At 41.2% G+C, this 17,920-nt stretch overlaps 1 protein-coding gene across 6 annotated transcripts in view; it reads right to left on the bottom strand.

Moving 5' to 3' along the window:
• Positions 1 to 17,920, bottom strand: part of TLN2 (talin 2) — a 157,167-nt gene that overhangs the window by 57,447 nt on the left and 81,800 nt on the right. For all 6 annotated transcript variants that reach the window (XM_051770456.1, XM_051770459.1, XM_051770458.1 and 3 more), the window contains 15 exons: positions 17,789 to 17,897; positions 16,925 to 17,133; positions 16,019 to 16,117; positions 14,560 to 14,727; positions 14,147 to 14,441; positions 11,418 to 11,584; positions 10,275 to 10,403; positions 8,656 to 8,769; positions 7,108 to 7,221; positions 5,885 to 6,019; positions 4,767 to 4,895; positions 4,034 to 4,136; positions 2,194 to 2,402; positions 1,285 to 1,404; positions 88 to 285 (listed from right to left, as the gene is read on the bottom strand). In XM_051770456.1, the coding sequence (XP_051626416.1) occupies positions 88 to 285; positions 1,285 to 1,404; positions 2,194 to 2,402; positions 4,034 to 4,136; positions 4,767 to 4,895; positions 5,885 to 6,019; positions 7,108 to 7,221; positions 8,656 to 8,769; positions 10,275 to 10,403; positions 11,418 to 11,584; positions 14,147 to 14,441; positions 14,560 to 14,727; positions 16,019 to 16,117; positions 16,925 to 17,133; positions 17,789 to 17,897 (2,298 nt within the window). The remainder of the gene's footprint in view (positions 1 to 87; positions 286 to 1,284; positions 1,405 to 2,193; positions 2,403 to 4,033; positions 4,137 to 4,766; positions 4,896 to 5,884; positions 6,020 to 7,107; positions 7,222 to 8,655; positions 8,770 to 10,274; positions 10,404 to 11,417; positions 11,585 to 14,146; positions 14,442 to 14,559; positions 14,728 to 16,018; positions 16,118 to 16,924; positions 17,134 to 17,788; positions 17,898 to 17,920) is intronic.

The raw sequence follows: 17,920 nt of genomic DNA, 5'->3' as shown, positions 1-17,920 counted from the left end.
GACCAATAAATACACTGCACTGCAAGTTGCTGTGCCCAAGATAACCCTTGGTCTCCAGTAGCACAAGTAGCATGGTCAAGAACTTACTTGTGCTTGGCCAGCCATTTCAATACCAGCATCAAGAAACTCATCAAAATCATCACTGAATTTTCCAGAGGCTGCAGCCAGTTCCCCACTTTGGCCCCGTGTGGCATGGACAACTTCTCCTGCTGACTGATTGAGGTCTGCTGCTGCCTGGTTCAGCTCACTCTGAGCTTCCTGAAACGACTTGGAACTTGGAGGGAGCTGTAAGAGACCGAGTTGTGTGGTTTAGTGTCTGTCAGGTCTTCATGGCTGTGAAGTTCAACACAGATTAAGAACACAAAATGCAACGGAGAAGGGAGCTTTATATACAAGCTGGAACTGAACCCTGACACTGAACTGCTGCTGCTGTCTAACAACTTTAGTCCTGGTGCTTCTCTCAAGGGACAGACAAGTCTGTAAGACTTTCAAGGGACAGAGACAACAATGGCTATGTTATAGTTCAACTACGAAATTCAAAGTGATGAACTCAGTGGCTAAAACTGGAGAATTTTGGTCTCCAAGTCATCATTCACTTCCATCAACAGGATTTTCACAATACCACACAAGTATTGGCAGCTCTTCAGAATGACTCTGAACTCTCTTTAATAAACCAGGTTTGGCAAAAAACCCCTGGTTTTACCAAAAGGCATTGTACAAATATATCAAAATACAATTTCTCCTTCATTCACAGGATTGCAAGGTCACTGTTAGGAGTAAAAAAAAAAAGGTTGTTCAAATCATATAACCTTCTGGCAAATTACCAGTGCAAAATGGTTTTTTTTGACACAGATGCAGTTAAACACAAATATAACAATATAACAATTCTAGTCTTGCACAAAATGACCAAACACTTCTTGATAGATCACAATGCTCCTTCAACTGAACTGATCACTTCTAGGCAGGAGAGGAACTATAATTTTCTACTTTTCATATTCTTCAAAATGTTAAGTCACAGTTGGCATTTTCAAAAAAAATCCTAGTACTGATCTCTGGCAACAATTTCAGTATTGCCTTCACAAGTCACAGACACATTTCACCTTTCCCATAAAACCAGAACAGCATTTCAGTCAAAGGAGTAGCTGCTTAAAGGTGCATAAACTTAAACAGAGCTTACATGAAGCACACTTAAGGCACATTTACTAAATAGTGATTTGACACATGAGGAACCCAGATCTGCTCTTCAGTTCTCTGAAATTCATTTCCATGTTAAAAGCATCTCACCGAATCTACGAGGAGCTTCTTGCTGGACTCCCCAATACTCTTTAAGGCCACATCCACATCCTTTTGTCCAGGCAGGCAGTTCACACAGTTATTCAAGGAGTGAGACACTGCTTTTGCCACCTACAACACAAGTAAACACATTCCCAATTAAGAGGTCACTGATAGGAGGCACAGCCTCTATTCCACAGCCAGCAATTCCTATGTGTTTGGACTCTCACAAGACCATTTTTGGGGCTTGTGACTTCCTTGGTTTGCTGACCTGTAGTACTGCAGTAATTGTTATTTATGCTCACCCATTTGATAAGATAATGTTGGCAGGGCAGCTCCTCAACTGCTCCTGGCATCTGGGATAAAGGCAGGTAAGGGAATGCCCCTGAAGTTCCCTATAGGGAACTGCTAATTACAGAAATTCTCAGCATGCTTCTTTTTACAAAGTCCCAATTAAAACAGAAGTCTCTTCATGAGAAATTATTTACAATGCAGGCCAACTATAGAACTTTTCAGATCAATAAAAAAAGAACCTGGCACTCCCTAATGCCTTCAAAAGGAGTGGTGCCACATCTGTAGGAAACACGCACTCACTTTTTGAATGTAACATGCATATAGATCCTTTACTTGATAATGATCAGTTTAATGGCTGTTAATTTTTGCAGTCAAGCAGTCTGCTCACATATGTTGTGAGTAAAAGCATTTAGCTGCATCTTTGCTTATTTTTCTAAAAGATGACTAAAATACCACACTTCAGACCATCTCCATTGTTTAACACACACACTGTCTGAGAGCTGAAAGGAACAGAAAGCTGACATTCCTTGCAGCCTGATTTCCTGTTGTTCTCTCCCTTATTTAATGCTGCATTCACAGCAAATTCGCTGGGTGACAATTCACGGAGCTGCTCCAGTTGGAACTCACCTGGGCTAATCTCTGCTGACTGTCTGCATCCCCCGGGGCAGCCAGGGCCTGCTTGGCCTCCTGGATCAGCATAGCAGAGCCTTCCATGACATCCCTTGCTGAATCCAGCATTGCATGTGCTGCCACAGGGTCAGTAGTCGAAGCTGCAACCCCTCGTGCTGCCTGAGCCAAAGTCTTCAAAGCCTGAGCAGTTTCTCTGGCAGCAACTCCTGTGTTGAGATTTCACCAAGGATTCCATTAGTACCCTTAAAGACAATCCTTGCATTTTATGGCATGAATCTGCAGGCAGTGATCCCATTGCAAAATAACATTGCAAATGCAATTTGAAAGAAAATCTTCAGACATGAACACATTTGAAATACACAGCAGCATCTGCTTAGAGAAATGCCTGCAGCAAAGCCATAAAATAAATATCAAAGACCAAAGACCATGTTGTGGGCACAGCTCCATACCAGTGATTAAACCTTAGCGAAGCACTGAAAAAGAAGAACATCTATAACATGTAGGTGAGGAAAAACTCCCACTCCAAGCTGTGGGGGAGAGTGATTGTCTGCAAGAATGGTGCACACAAGTTCAGAGCCACAGCATCTCTGCCCCTCTTGAAAATCCAGCTTTGGATTTTTTAGAGAATAAACACGACAATAGTTTAAGTTCAACCAATTAAAAAAGAGATTATTTGCAATGGTACAACTTGATATAACTTTACATCACTGTGAATACAAGCATGTAAAGATCACTGCATGAAGTCACAGAAAGGATGTCACGAAATTAGTTTCTGTGGTGTGTTAGGCCAACATTGAAGGATATCCATCAACTCCAGCACTAATAATGGTCTCATTCTTCTAGTTTTGAAATTTTTGAAAAGGAACTCATCTCTTTGTAGTGTTTCCTACAACTTGATGGTAAGAGATCTACTAGATTCAACTATTCATTATCAGCTGTACTGATACATCTGAACTCCTCTGCCAGATACCCTGTGCTAACTTCTACAGAACTGTGTGACAGAATCATGAGCCATCTTAATGCAGTTACATCTGCTTCAGATGGAAGTAACTAGAAGTTATGGAGCCCTGATGTAATTATATCCAGTGAAGTGGTAATTGCCACAATGCATTTAATCAGTAATATTAGCAAAAAAAAAAATAAAACCTTACAGTAGCATTTGTATCAACAGCTTTCATTTCTTACAGATATAAGGACACAGAACATTTTAACATCTAAGAACAAACTTTTGTCCCTCCTGCAGGAGTGTTTTAGTTTTTAAGTGCTTTTGGTTTCTAAAAAGGACAGGTGAAAACCAAACTGCAGAATCCATGTGCCCACATTCCCTGTTGGCTTTACCTCAAACTATGCAAAAGTGATCCATGAATCAGAGACCAGCTACATTATACATGGAAACTGGGAACACCCAGTAAGAGGGGCAGTTCTGAACATCACCAAGCTATCCCAACTGTGTTTGCATCCTGTTGCTTCAAAACATACCCAAAGGACCCTTTAAACCTCCTGAAAGGACAGAGCAACATCTCCAGTGGCACTGACCTTTACACTGCAACACATGAGTTCTGCCCTTCACAGAGTTTCAGTGGCACATATTTACCAAAACAACAGATGTCCCAATCTGTGATGATTAGAGACACAGAGCAGATTGCATCACTGTTCTTTTACAAAGCACATGAATCACACCAGCAATTCTTAGTAACTTGCCACAATTTAATGCCACCAGCATTAAAAAAAAAAAAGAGTAATTCCTAGATTTAAGCAGCCCCTGATAAGAAAACCTTTTATCAAATATTTAATGGAAAGCAGAGGCATCACAGAGATATTATGAATAAAACACTACCTGTGTAGTGCTCATTGCCCTGAGCAGCACAGGTTAACAACTGGGCCATTGAGGATCCAACTGCCTTGGATGTGCTTCCCAAGTCCTGAGTGCATTTCTCAAGCTGTGAAAAATTGCAAAGGACAAAATTCTTTGAGTTTTAAGCTCAACACACTTGTTTTTTAAATAGTACTAAAAAATTCCTCATTCCCCAAAACCCTCAACTTCTACCTCAGCTACTGAACACATACATAGTTTCTTTGAAACCCAATTAGCATGTTTTCCCTGTCCAGGATATAATAAATTAATATATTAGGTAATATGAACAACAAAACTATTTTTTAATTAGCAATGGAAGTAAATACCTTCATCTGAGGAGCAGGTTGTTTTTTTTTTCCCCAAATAAACTATTTCTAAGCCTACCAGGACTAGCTGTCCTAGAACTACTGAGTTCCATCATTGTCACTATTGAAAAGAATTCTTTTTGACAAGATGAAACATTACTGCTACTAAACTGTGATTTGTACAACAGAGAAGGAGGCCCTACAGTCCTACGAGTAATTCTACTACAGAACATGCATCTGGTGTAGTAGTAGCAGTAAAATGTCCTCTTTTTAAAGAGAATTGGTGCAAAATCCTATCAGCATCATCATTATCCAAAGCCTCACGACTTGTTTTGACTCTAATATTTAAATTTTGTAACAGCTAACTTTGTTTGTTTGTTTTTAAATGAAGAACATCCTTCCTCAATTACAGTTTCTCCTGGGAGGGGTTTTAACTGTCCTTCCACAGCTGCCATCTTCGCATCCTGCAGCTCATTTTTGAGGGTCTGGACTGTGTTCAAGGCAGAATCGATCTCCATTGGGCCACAAGCTTCATGAGCCTGTTCACAGATCACATCAAGGGCACTGTTAGCAGCTGGAAGCAATGATCAGAAATAGTAAATGCCTCAGATATAACCTCCCCCTCCCACATTATTTCTCTCATTCCTTTGTAGGCCTCTGTGGGCGCTCTAAGTGTTACACACCATGGATTGCAAACTCCTGCACAGTGTCCTTAGTCTGTGAAGAGAAGAACATGCTGGAAAGAGGCACCAGGGGAATGAGATGCCCTCGGGTTGTGTACATCTACCTTTACACTGAGAAAACAACTGCTGCAGTCTGGCCTTCACCTCTGACCAAGATTCTAACTACAGATCATGCCTCAAGTCACCCTGAACCCCCTGATGTGGCAGCCCACAGCCATCTGTATGAGCTGGACATTTTAACATGAGCTCAGGTGTAGTCACCTACGTGCTACAATCCTACTTTTGCGCCTCAGGGTGCACACACACACACACAGACACAGACACACACACACAGACACAGACACACAGACACAGACACACACAGACACACACACACACACACAAGGAACAGACTTCCCACCGATTTTACTTTTTAAGCCCCTACATAGTTTAGCAATCTGTGTGTGAAACACAGAGAGCATCTGCTCCCCTGAGTTTTAGAGCTGATGGCTGCAGTTCACAATGACAGCAGTGCCACAGCAGTGCCACAGCTGGGTTCTCTCTGGTTTGGCTGCTGCACGAGATCTGCTCCCTGTCCCTGCTCTCCCTCAAACTAAGAGCAGCTCAGAGCCTTGATGTGCTGCTCTGTCCTCCCTCCTCCTGTTTTTCTGGTATGGAAATGCTAGCACAAGCTTTTCAGTTTTCTTGTCACTTCTCCCTCCCCTTTTTTATGACTCAGGAGCCACCTGGGAGTCTGAGCAAACTGCACAAAAGTGAGAAGAGAACAGTTCCTGAGCACGAGCTATTCCCTTGGGGGAGACACAAAGCCATCCTGCTTTAGCTGACTAAACCCAGTATTTACCTACCTTCTGGGAGGCTGTTCGTAGCTCAGCTAAGCTGGTGGCAAGGTTCTTGGCACACTGACTGAGCTGCATTGCTGCTGCCTGATCAGTCACTGTGGGGACTGCAGCTTTAGCAGAGGCCACCATCTTACTTCCAGGCTGTTCAAAGAGCAACAGTGAACACAATTGGTTTGACCAGCTCATTTTCCTTAAAAAAGGTTTAAGGTTCAGTAAACAAACTGCTTCCTTCATCCACACACTCACGAGGTTTCTCAATTTTTCTTTAATGACCATGCACATCCCTCAAGCTGCAGCACCCTGTGGTAATTCCACATTGCTGAGCCCCCTGCAGCTTTACTGCTGCAGTGACTGCTCCATTGGTACCAATGTCTGCCTGAGGCCTTTGGGTGCTCATGTAGACTGCTTAAAAATGCTTAAATGTGCTCTTTTGCCATCCAGCATCCATGTGGCACAAGCAGGTCCAGGTGGCACAGATGGCAAATATGTCTCTGCTTCTAAACATTAAACTCTGCCAAAATTCCATCAACAGAGAACTGTAATTCAAGCAATGACTTTTCACAGGGATTACTGCTAATGCAATTAAAATACTTTGCTGATTCTTATCATCACCACTGTACACACATACAGCCAGAGGGGAGATGGATTGATCATTTGAATGGCCCAGAGAGAATCATACAGCAAAATATTTAAAAAAGAGCAAGGGCATGGTTTGGATACCTCTGCCTACATGAGACCATAAAAAACCTGCTAACAGCAACCACATTTCAGGCAAGACTAACTGGTGCCAAGTAATGATCATCTCCCACCGAGAATTGTTCTTTTCTGTTTGTTTCTTGTAATGTCAACAATAAACTCAACAGTTTTGCTATCGATGCTCAATATTCTGTCTTTCTATTCTATTTTTTAAATGTTTTGGAAAAAAAAGCACAGAGTCAAATTTTGTGTTTTGTCCAAAACTTGAATCTAGATCCATTATGCAGGTTAATATCTAAAAAAACATGGTAATAGTCCCTTTTATTTCTGAAGAATTCTGGAGCTTGTTGCTGCAACACTAAATTTACCTTACCTAAGCAGCATCTCACATATTCAGACCTCTTAGAAAGATGCTGAATTCTCTCCATCTTGAACGAATGTTCCTTGTACACAAACATTAGTTTTCTTGTTAAAAGTTAACAATTTACTGTTTATTTATCACTGCATCTACTGCAGTGATTGATTCACTTCACCTGGAGGAAATTCTGGCTGGAGTTTATCAAAGCAAGCTGGGCACTGAGGTCTTCTGCCTGAGCTTGACTTCCTCTCACACCCTGCACCAACTGAGGAATGTGGTCTGCAACATTCTAAAATAAACAAAGGGAAAAGATTTTAGTAAATAAATGAGAACTCAAAATGCTTTGACACTAAAAAAAGCACTGTCCCCACTCCCCTTAAAGACAACTGTAGCATTCACAGGTAAAATATTCTTGTGCCTTCACAGAATTCATTTAGGACTTCATCAAACCAAATTAGTATACAACAGGATTTTCTTAGAGATGGTCTACTTAAGAAATCTTTATTCAAGCTACTTTTTAGTTTAAGGATCCTACAAGACAATCCAAGGTTTTTATGCAGAATTACATACACCAAGTATTTCTAATTCCTTCCTTTGCATGTTCAAACACCAGTAGTGGAGGTGACAGATTTTTTTAAAAAGAATGCTTTCAGAAAAAAACATTGTCTTTTATCCATAAGCACCTCAGCCTACTTTCCCATGACTTTCAACAACACAAACTTATAGTATGGCAAGTGTGTATTGCTAAAATTTTACTCCTGGATTGTCCACATTCATGGTCCTTGTCCATCCATTCCACAATAATACTTACTTCAGCAGTGCAGTACTACATTATCACCACCACAAAAAGTAAATCTTCTCTGCTAATAAATGAGCATCAGGACAAAATTAGAATGAACTGCAAACAATAGAGTGAATCAGCTTGCTTTCTTTTTTTCTGATTCATACTGAAATAGCAGCTCTCTCCAACACAATTTTGAGATGTACTTGAGCTACCTTATTTAACTCCAACATTTCTTAGAAGTGCCACCATGACAATTGCTGAATGTTAATGTGGCTTTTAACAGTATCTTCTTTAATCTTCTTGTTCTTGTTCCCCACATAACTGCTCTTTGATGCAGAAGAAAATCCTTCTGCATTCTATTGTCTTTTTAAATTTTTTTATTTAAATGTAATTTCTTTATTAACCAAAGCTAGAAGCTGATCTGCCAAATATAGCTTAAACACAAAAGAGAACAGCTTCTCACCAGACTCTGAATTCTAGCATTGAAACTACAGACATGTGCTTGACTTCAGGCCTACCTTGAAAACTGTGGTCCTGACAGCTTTAGCTTCAAGCCAGGAATCATGGTAACCCCACAGTAAAGTCTAAAACTTATTTCTTATGGTGACATTTAAGGTGCCAGTTTCTTGGAGGTGGAATATCAGAATAGCAGGATCAGTTGTTAGTTATATAACCAATTATATAACCAATATGTTAAATAAGAACTTCACTCTATGGTAATATAAATCACTATTGCTCTTCTATCCCTCACTATGGAAAATTCAGGGGTTACTTTCTCTACACATGGAAAACACAACAAATACAGATGCACACGGGTAGTGCTGGGGGTTTTTAAAACCTCTTTTGGAGGTTGCAACAGTATTAGGGAGGGTGATTTTCAGCTCCCCACAAGGCAGAGTTCAAGGGTTATTATTTGTCAGTGGGTTGTGCTGTGTTTACCTTGCAGCTCTGCACAAGTTGCTGGTGGGCTGCCGTGTTCTTATTTGAAACAGCTGCATTCTGAGAGGCTGCAATAGTCTGGGTAGCAGCAGCTGCAGCTTGTTTAGCTGCAATCTTTGGAGAAAAAGAAACAATTAAATCAGTGGTAAAAGCCTGAGTAATTCAGAGGATGAAATACACGTTACAGGTAGCTCTGAGAGTAACAACTTTGACAGATTAACACACTATATCCCTTGATTTGATTTGCCTTAAGGAAACTCAGGATTGCTCTTCTCTCAAGGTGAAAATGATCTGAACACTTATCCATCTCTAACTTGCCAACAAAGAAAAAGGTAAAATTAGAAGGATTCTACACTCTCACTCTTCCACAGCTTAGGTGGCAGTCTGAGCAAAAGAAGTCAAATACAAACAGCAGAGATGGGCCAAACAATTGGCTCCTTCCAAAGGCCAGAGGAAACAGGTAAAGTAGATGCAGTGCTTCACCTGCTACATGAACACCTCTGAGCAAGGGCTCAAGGGAGCCAATTCTTACTGAGATTGCTCTGTGGCAAAAGCAAAGTTACTAAAATGACACAGAGATCCAAAATACTGGTAATTCCTGGGTCTAAAAGCACTGAGAAGACCTTCTTCAAATATCTAGGAGTGTTACTATCAACATCTCCCTACTACAAAATGAAAAATTCAACAATTTATCTGAAGTATTTCAACACACCAACACCAACTGGCCCACTAAATACAACCAAGCACAAAGTTCACTACACACTTCACTCCTGTGTGAGGCCATATATATTATAACAGCAAAGCAAATAAAATGTTAGTTCTATAAAACTTTCTTGCATGCAGTTAGAAAATGGCAGCCTTTATTTCCTGAAATACTCTTGATTTTTAGTTCTAGGCACACACAGCAACTTGGTTACCTCCTTAGATCAGCTTGTTTGTCTCATCTCATTGAATTTAATCAGACTATTGTAAAGTCACAGTTGCAAACTAGGAATTTAAAAATGCTTCTTTTTTTAATCTATCTTTTCTTCATTTTGTCTGAGAACAGGAAGATTGCCTGTTCAAGAACAAGACAAGCCTCCAAGATATTTTATCCTCAGTGCACAGTAAATGGCCCTTCTCCCCCTCGGCTGTGCTACCAGATAGGATCTTTTTACTTTCATTCCTGCTTCTTTGATTCTGAGTAATTTACCAGATTAATTGGATATGCTGAGATTGAATATAACTTTGTACAGAAATTTGTATGACACTCTGGCCAATGTACTAGTAAAGCCACCCAAAGGTGTTGTGTGTAAATGACAGATCACACGGATAAATTAAAGCAGTAATGGAGCAGTTTCAGCTCAGCTGTTTTAATTTTCTGCCTAATGCCTTCTGAGTCAAATCCTTACACCACTTTACTACACCAGTGAAACAAAGTTCTCCATTTTCTGAGCACTGTGGTATCACACCCTACCATGTCTAACCCCCAGCCTTGTACTCTGAACTGAGTTTACAGTGCTATCATTCCGTGCTTAGCACTTTTACTGAAACAGCCATTTCCACTTTCTCAAAATTATCTACAGATATTAGTTATCAAAAGGGAGCAAACTGAAAATTAACAATATCTAGTTTCCAACCTCTAATCTGTTGACAATCTTCTTCTTGATGGCGTTCTGTGCAGCAGCATTGGTGGCCACCCGCAGTCCCTCTGCTGCTTCTCTCAGGCGCTGTTGCTGATCCTCATTTTCAGGGTTGGCTGCAGCTCCCTGCACAAGATTTCAGAGCAAAAACCACCACAGTCTCAGTAAAAGTTATTGGAGAAAACACAGATGAATATCAAGGCTTTAGTTCCAGACAGTGTCTGCTACATCAGCCTTCATTTTCCTTGTATTGTCTTAACCAAAGTTAAAGGAACACTAAAATATTGCAAGCCTTCAACATGGAAAATCTATTGCCAGCGGAAGGTTGTTACTGTGTGTGTTTGATACTTGGAGAAAGGGAGCTGAACATTTCCTTCATGCACCACTTTGGGTGCTTGGGAAAAAAGCCTTTGTAAACTGCTTCCCCTGTGATCTGTAATAATGGACTCGGAGAAAAGTAGGGTTTGGAAAAATACATACAGTTTTTAAAATTCCCAATTCAATATGCCTTGCAGTACCTGCAGTCCAAAAATTTAACGCAGCAGGTTTTCCCCATTTGAAGTCTGAGAAGTTACTGGGAAGTCAAGGAAATGCTCTGCAGCCAGGCATATGGACTGGAGTCCCAGCAGAGCACTGGCCCTGCTGCTGTAAAAATCATTCCAGTGCAGGATCTGGGAAACAATTCAAAGGGAGATATATTTCTCCCTAGTGGATTTAAATAGGTTTCCAGCACAGAAAGGAAAGAAAAAGTAAAATCAGCTGGAGGAAACTGTTCCTAAGACAGAGGAGAGATGCTCTGTGAATGGTTTCTGTAGGAGACTGCTGTGGTTCTGCTGTTCCATCTGGAACTGGTACAAGACTTTGCATCCCAGTGGTTATGCCCTGGATGGCCCAAGTCACAACCACCCTGCACACAGGAAAGCAAAGCAGTGCAAGAATGGGTTTTTAAAACCAAAAAACTCCAGGTAACTAATAACTTGGTTTTTTGGAACGTACCTAGGATAAGTCATTAAATGCTGAACACTTAGAGGACAAGAGAAACCATCTCTCCCACAGCCAGATCCCACCAGAACATCCCACATCCCGCTCCTCTTTGGGCACAACCCCACAAGCTGAAGTGACAGTGCCTCTCCCTGGTACCTTTGCAGCTTCCACCATGCGGGCTGTAGAGTCTGCCAGGAGCTTTGCAGCAGCCAGAAGCTTCTTGGAGTTCTCCATATCTATTTCTGCCTCAGCGTCCGACCTCATGGCGTTGACGAGGTCGGAGGTGGCCTGTGCCAGCACCCGGGCCTGCCGCACCATCTCACCTGGGGACACAACTGCACTTGGACCTCCTGCTCTCCACAGGGCAGCCTGGCTTTCAGAATTCAGCACCATTTCACCAGACAAAACCCAAGTCACGTTTGCTGAAGTATTTTTTTTTTTTACTTGAGAGCGATACGCGCGTAGTTCATAACTTGGGAGTTCTATAAACGAAACCTTTGATCACAGTATAAATGGTGGAAACCGCTGCAGTGGAGATTAAGAAACAAACTGTAGTATTTGCATTCTAGATAGCAAGATAAAACCCCCAAATCAATATTTTCATGTAATTTTGAATATACAGTTCAAGGACACTCCTGTCCCAGGGAAGACTAAAAATTTTGCTTTCAAATCACAGCCAAGATTTCACTCCTTCAATAAAAATTACCCATCTTGCACCTGTTCTTTTGGGGAATTATCTTCTGTTTAATATAAACTGAATTAAGAAGCTTGTCAGAAGAGACTTAGCAGCATTAAGAGAGGGTTTTGGCCAAAAATAAGATATATTTATGATACTGGAGTCATGTTCTGGTCATGGTGAAGCACAGAGATGAAACAACAGTGCTTCTGAAGTGGATTCATACCCTTTCTAGAACAAATTCATTTGGTCACTAAAACATACACTTGGACTCCTTCATAAACAGACTGGAATCAATAAAGCCTTTGCCTTTCCATAGGTTATCAAGTCAAGTTAGATGTATTTGGGTTTAAGGCCTCATTCTTTTCCAATGCTCTTAAGAAATCATGGGAACAAAGACAATAACAGCTGTTTTCTCATGTGTAAAGGTGAATTGTGGGCATCAGAATTAAAAGACCAGACTCCTCTGGTCAGGCATAGGCCCAAAAAATTACATTTTTCTAGCTGTTATCAACTGTTATCATTCCCAGTATGAAATTTTGCAATTAAAACTTTCACCAGTATTTGCTAACTCAGCTCTCAGTCCAAATATCCCACTTGAAAAAAAAATCCCTTTAAATGCTCTTTCCTACAGTATTAAGTCAGTAAATCAAACAGATTACAAACAATAATTCAGCAGTCACAGGCTGGAGTCTCTTTGCTGTTAAAATTGCAACCACAGTAGTGCAATGATAAATTGGAAACACAGACTGGAATCTGAATGACTTCTACTAAAAATTAGGTATTGCAAAACAAGATATTTGACTGGTTTTGACCTGACTTGACAGACAAGAAATGTTATTTGAGATCACCTCTTTCACTGCATCTTTCTGTACAGGAGCTGAATCACGAATGGCAGCAAAACACAAAACCTGACATGGTTTCCTGTGCACATCTACATTAATTAAAATTCCTTAGGATACCTACAGAGCATTAGAAAACCTTTTCCACAGCCTTCAATTTGAAGATGAGGAGTTGTTTAGCAACCATTCCTGTGCATTTTTTAAAAATCTTAATTGCTCATGTTTCTCATAAAGATTCTAGGGTCAAAATACACTGAGATTTCACTAATTACTTCCTTGCATAATCCTCTAGAAGTGTCTGTAGGCTGTAATCACATTTCCTGAAAAAAACAAACATCTGAAAGCTTTGCCTCTTAAATGTAACAACCAAGACAACTCTACAATAAAAGATTCATTTGTTCACATTGACTGTAACATGAACACAGTTGTGACTCAAATGTTTTCTTTCCTGGCCTTGAATTGATACAACATGAAAGAAAATACCAAAACTATACTATTCACATAACTGGTGAGTAAACTGATCCCATTTTAAACTTTCTATGAATTGTCTTGATTTCCAGCTGATACTGTCCCTCCATACTGCTGCTACTTCACAACACTTAGAACTGTTGAAATTTCACTAAGTAATTTACTGGTTCTTTACTAAAAATTCACACTGGCTTGGTTAAACATTAAGGGTCTCAAGTTTGTGTTGGTTCTAGAAGCTATGCCCATTTTAGAGGCATCACAGAAAAAAAAAAAAGCAGAAATAAGTTTCAAAACCTCAAAAAAAATCTATGCATAGTAAAATGCACCACTGTGAAGTATTTGCCCAGGTGCCTGTCTTCATATCTGGAGCTGAGACATTGCTACACAACCCTGTGAAGTGGCAGAGAACAGACAAAATACTACAGCAACCCTTTAGCATGATAGGGATTGTTTTCCCAGAATGTTCACTCCACCCAGCACACAGCTATGGGCATTTTGCTGATTTAATATTATGGGTTGGATGAGCACCTCCCAGGCAACCAGCAGTAGGACAAGAGGGCTCGGTCTTAAGCTGTGCCAGGGGAGGTTTAGGTGGGATATTGGGAAGAAATTTTTTACAGAGAGAGTGCTCAGCCATTGGAATGGGCTGCCCAGGGAGGGGGTGGATTCTCCATCCCTGGAGGTGTTTAAGGTGAGACTGGATGTGGCATCAGTGCCATGGGCTGGGAACCACGGCGGGGTTGGATCAAGGGTTGGACTGGATGATCTCGGAGCTCTTTTCCAACCCAGCTGATTCTGTGACAGCACTAGTACACGTCAGAGAAGGATTTTTACCTCCTTCCTTTGCAAGGTGCACATCTCTGAGCACTGGGAAGCTGCTGTTCCTTAGGGACACTTACCAGCATCCCCCATGGAGCTGAAGATGCTCTCTGTGACACACATGATGGTGTCTGTGGCCTGGTCGTAGCGCCCGATGGGCTCCCCCCTGCTCGCAAACTGCCGCACGTGCTGCAGGAGGTCGTTCAGGGCCTGGCTCACGATGCTGGCAGCTGCACTGACCTGCTTCAGCAGCTCGGTGTCGTCTGTGGCAGCCTGGCAGGCCCTCACACAGTTCTCCACCGAGCGGTCCACCAGCTTCCCAGCCTCAATCAGCTGCTCCTGGCACACCGGAGAGCTGATGGTGGGGCTCACAACCTGCATGGGGAGAGGGCACGGAGCATTCAGAACAGGCTGGCTTGATACTAACGCAGTTTTTGGGAAGCCATGGCAGCACCCAGATGCCTTGGCACCCTGGGAACACCAGCAGCCTCACCTTGGCACAAGCCACGAGCTGGGAAGTAGAGAGTGCACACTGTGTGGCAGCAGCAATGACCCTGTTCTGCAGGACTGTGTCCTCAGCCACCTGTGCCACGTTCTTGGCCTTCAGCACCAACATGGCAGCAGCATTGGCAACAGCTTTGGCCAAACTCATCAGGACATCCTGGTAAAACAAAGGGAAAACTCAGTCTTAATCTAAAAAAGTATATACTTTGTTGTTCATAAGATCAGATCTCCTGAAGGTAAGAAGTTCTTTTATATGAAAACTTCAACATGTTGTTCTGTGTAAAGCAGCAGCCATAGCTATTGCTCAGAAACCCAATGGTTTTCTGTCCTCAGTACAACCATTTCTGCATCTACATTATGAAGGTACTCCACTGAAGGAATATAGACTATCAAGTCTTCAATTGGCTCAGTGTCCATAAGAAGAAACCTATGTCCCAATTTGAAATGTGCTTATCTTCACTTCCTGAGAACACACTTTTAATACAAAACCATCTGGAGTTCACCACTAAACATGTGATAAATATCTGCAATAAGAGTGACAACCTCAAGGACAAAACTGCTGAGAAGAGACAGGACTCAAGTTGATAACAAAATTCAAGGACTTAATTGTGCTTAACAGCAGGAACAACTGCAATTGCATTTTTGAAAACGCCCTTTCCAACCACAATTTTTCCTTGTCCATGATGTAAATATAGCCCTACAAATTACTGCTCCTAATCAAAACAGGTCTTAATTTCAGCACATTTTTCCCTTGTAACCAAAATAATTTAGTTCACTCTGAAGCTGTGACATTAAAACACGCTCAGGTGTTAATTCCTGCAAATGAATAAGTTCAAATAATTTCTTCCCATTTCCCCACTTAAAATCCCACATTCCATGTACTTGAGAGTTTTTTAGTGAGATGGAGTCTTCCTAATGTCTGTACTGTTAAAATAACCATTGAGTGAAAAAACCCAGACATGTTTTTAACAGAGCATTTAAGAACAATGGTCTTAAACTGCTAATAGCAAACACTGTTAAGTCATGAGGCATTATGATTTTATAATTGCTAATACTAATCTTAAAGAGATTTTGTTTGTAATATAGTAATTTTCTTCTACTCAGTTCACCAGAAGGTTTTATTAACTTTTGGTTTGCACTCCTACATACAGACACAGCAAACACGTACAGGAAAACTACTCCATGTAATGAGCAGAAATCCAGTGCAAACAGCTCTCCATGAAGCATGAAAGCATCTGGATGATTCACAGAACCAAGTAGGGGTTCTTATGAAATCAGCACTCTGTGACTGTGTAATTAAAAACAACTTCAAAATGGATTAACCTCAATGAGTGCAGAGAAACTCCAGCATTTTCTAAGCACACTTTGGGAAGCCTGGCTTTATGCAGAGACCTCCTCATTAGAAAGCTGCCCAGCTCTGGCAGTGACAAACAATTCCCCCTCATTACCTGGAACCTTTCATCTGTTTCATTCTCTCCAATCTGCCTCAGGAGCTCCCCACTTGCTTGTCCAATGCTTCCAGCTGCAGTCAAAACTGTCTGTCGAGGCTGCCAAAAGGTGACAGTGAAACACATTAATTCAGAGAAAATGAGCTTTACTTGAAGTTTAGATTTCCTCCAAGAAATCCTGCACAGCTGTGCAATCAATACAGCCCCCAAAAAATTCACAACAGGAATACTTTGGAGAAATCTTTACTTTTCCACATGCACAACTGCACGTTCAGGGGTTTCATCTGATGTGTTCCCAGACAACATGCAAAGAATTTTGGAGAACTTGAATAGACTTTGCTGTCATAACTGCAAAGATAATTAAGGATGGAGAGTCAATATGATCTGAAACATCAGGAGATTTCATGTTCTTCAAAACATGAATACCTGAAGAGATCTAAGGCAAACTGTCTACAGACTCCAAATCATAAGAAACTAAGCAAGAGATTTTATCCTGGTCAGTTCTACTCTCATTTCTGGAAAACTACAATATATGAATTAACTTCACATTTATATATGAAAGCAGACAAAAAGAGTAACGAAAAGAGCCATGAATGAGTGTCTCTCCACTTCCTATTGAGTCACAGTACTATTTGAAATTTGTTTCTAAAAGAGAACACATTACCCAGATTAATCAACTATTTATTGCATAAATCAACCTCTGTACACAACACAGACCATTCTAATATCAAGGTGCAAGACTTAAAGGCACAGAGACAGACGAAGGATTAAGAAGTAGTCACAAGAGCTGCTGGCACAGGGAACAGTAAGTGGCACTGAACAGGTGAGTGTAGAACCGAACCAGTCTCAAAAAAACCAAAGCCATGCACTTCAGAGAAGGAACCTGAGGAGTTTCCATCTACTCACCTCTCCTGAAGTAGGTTGCACAGCCTTCAGCAGGTCTGAGACAGCGCTGGCCAGTGTTCGAGCAGCTTTCAGGAGGTCTTCTCCACTTCCAACCTCATCATCCATGAGGGCAGCAAGCAGCTTCACACCTTTGGACATCTCAGTGAGGTTGGAAGAGATGGTTGTGATGGCACATCCCACAGCAGTGTAATCAGTGTCAACTGGGTCCCCTGTAGAGCAAATGTTTTCCATGATCAGAATGCTTCAGTGGTTGAAGGGGAAACAGGGGCAGCTGCCACCAGCTACACTCTTGAGAGATGTTTCAAGGTAGCCAAGCAGTGCCTACTAAGTAATTTGTCACTTTAAAAGAATTAGACTGCTCTAAATTGTCTGATTTTTACATTTCTTCTTCTATCTTCTAACAGAATTTCTCCTCATTCAATGCAGTTGCTGAGAAGCCCACAGTGTCAGCTATCTTTCCATACTGAAAGAACCTAAAGCAATAAAGTCTTGTGCTGTTTAAGCCACTTGCAGCTTCTTCAACTTACTATTTGCTGAAGAAAAACCATCACCAATAAACATATAATAATCCAACAACTGCCAATAATGCTTTCTTGTGGTAAGCTTGCAAACACTCTCTACTTTATTGAATAAGCAAGTTGCATTTTATTTTCATTGACGGCTGTACCTTCAGCGCGAGAGAGAAACCGAAGATACAAAAACCATGTTGGGAGGGACACCAAGTTTGTTCCACACATCAGTGTCCTACCAGGGTGTTTTATTGACACTTTTTCTGCAGCTACCTCATCCTCAGTTCCTGTGTTACCTGATTTAGACTGACAAATGCCAGGAGACTGCAAGGAAACCCCTCCCATTGAAGTTTACCTGCCGTGAGGTTCACGACAGACGCAGTTCCTGCAGTGATTGCATCAACCTGAGAGTGTATTTCATGTTTGGATTCATCAACCTTGTTCTGAACCCATACTCTGGATGCCTGAAGAGCAATAAGAAAAAAGA

The sequence above is a fragment of the Manacus candei genome, unplaced genomic scaffold (genome assembly GCF_025592945.1).
Source record: "Manacus candei isolate 608988 ecotype Guabito, Panama unplaced genomic scaffold, ASM2559294v1 h1tg000119l, whole genome shotgun sequence".
Lineage (NCBI taxonomy): Eukaryota > Metazoa > Chordata > Aves > Passeriformes > Pipridae > Manacus > Manacus candei.
Note: the sequence above shows the minus strand (reverse complement) of the source record. Positions and strands in the feature narration are given on the sequence as shown.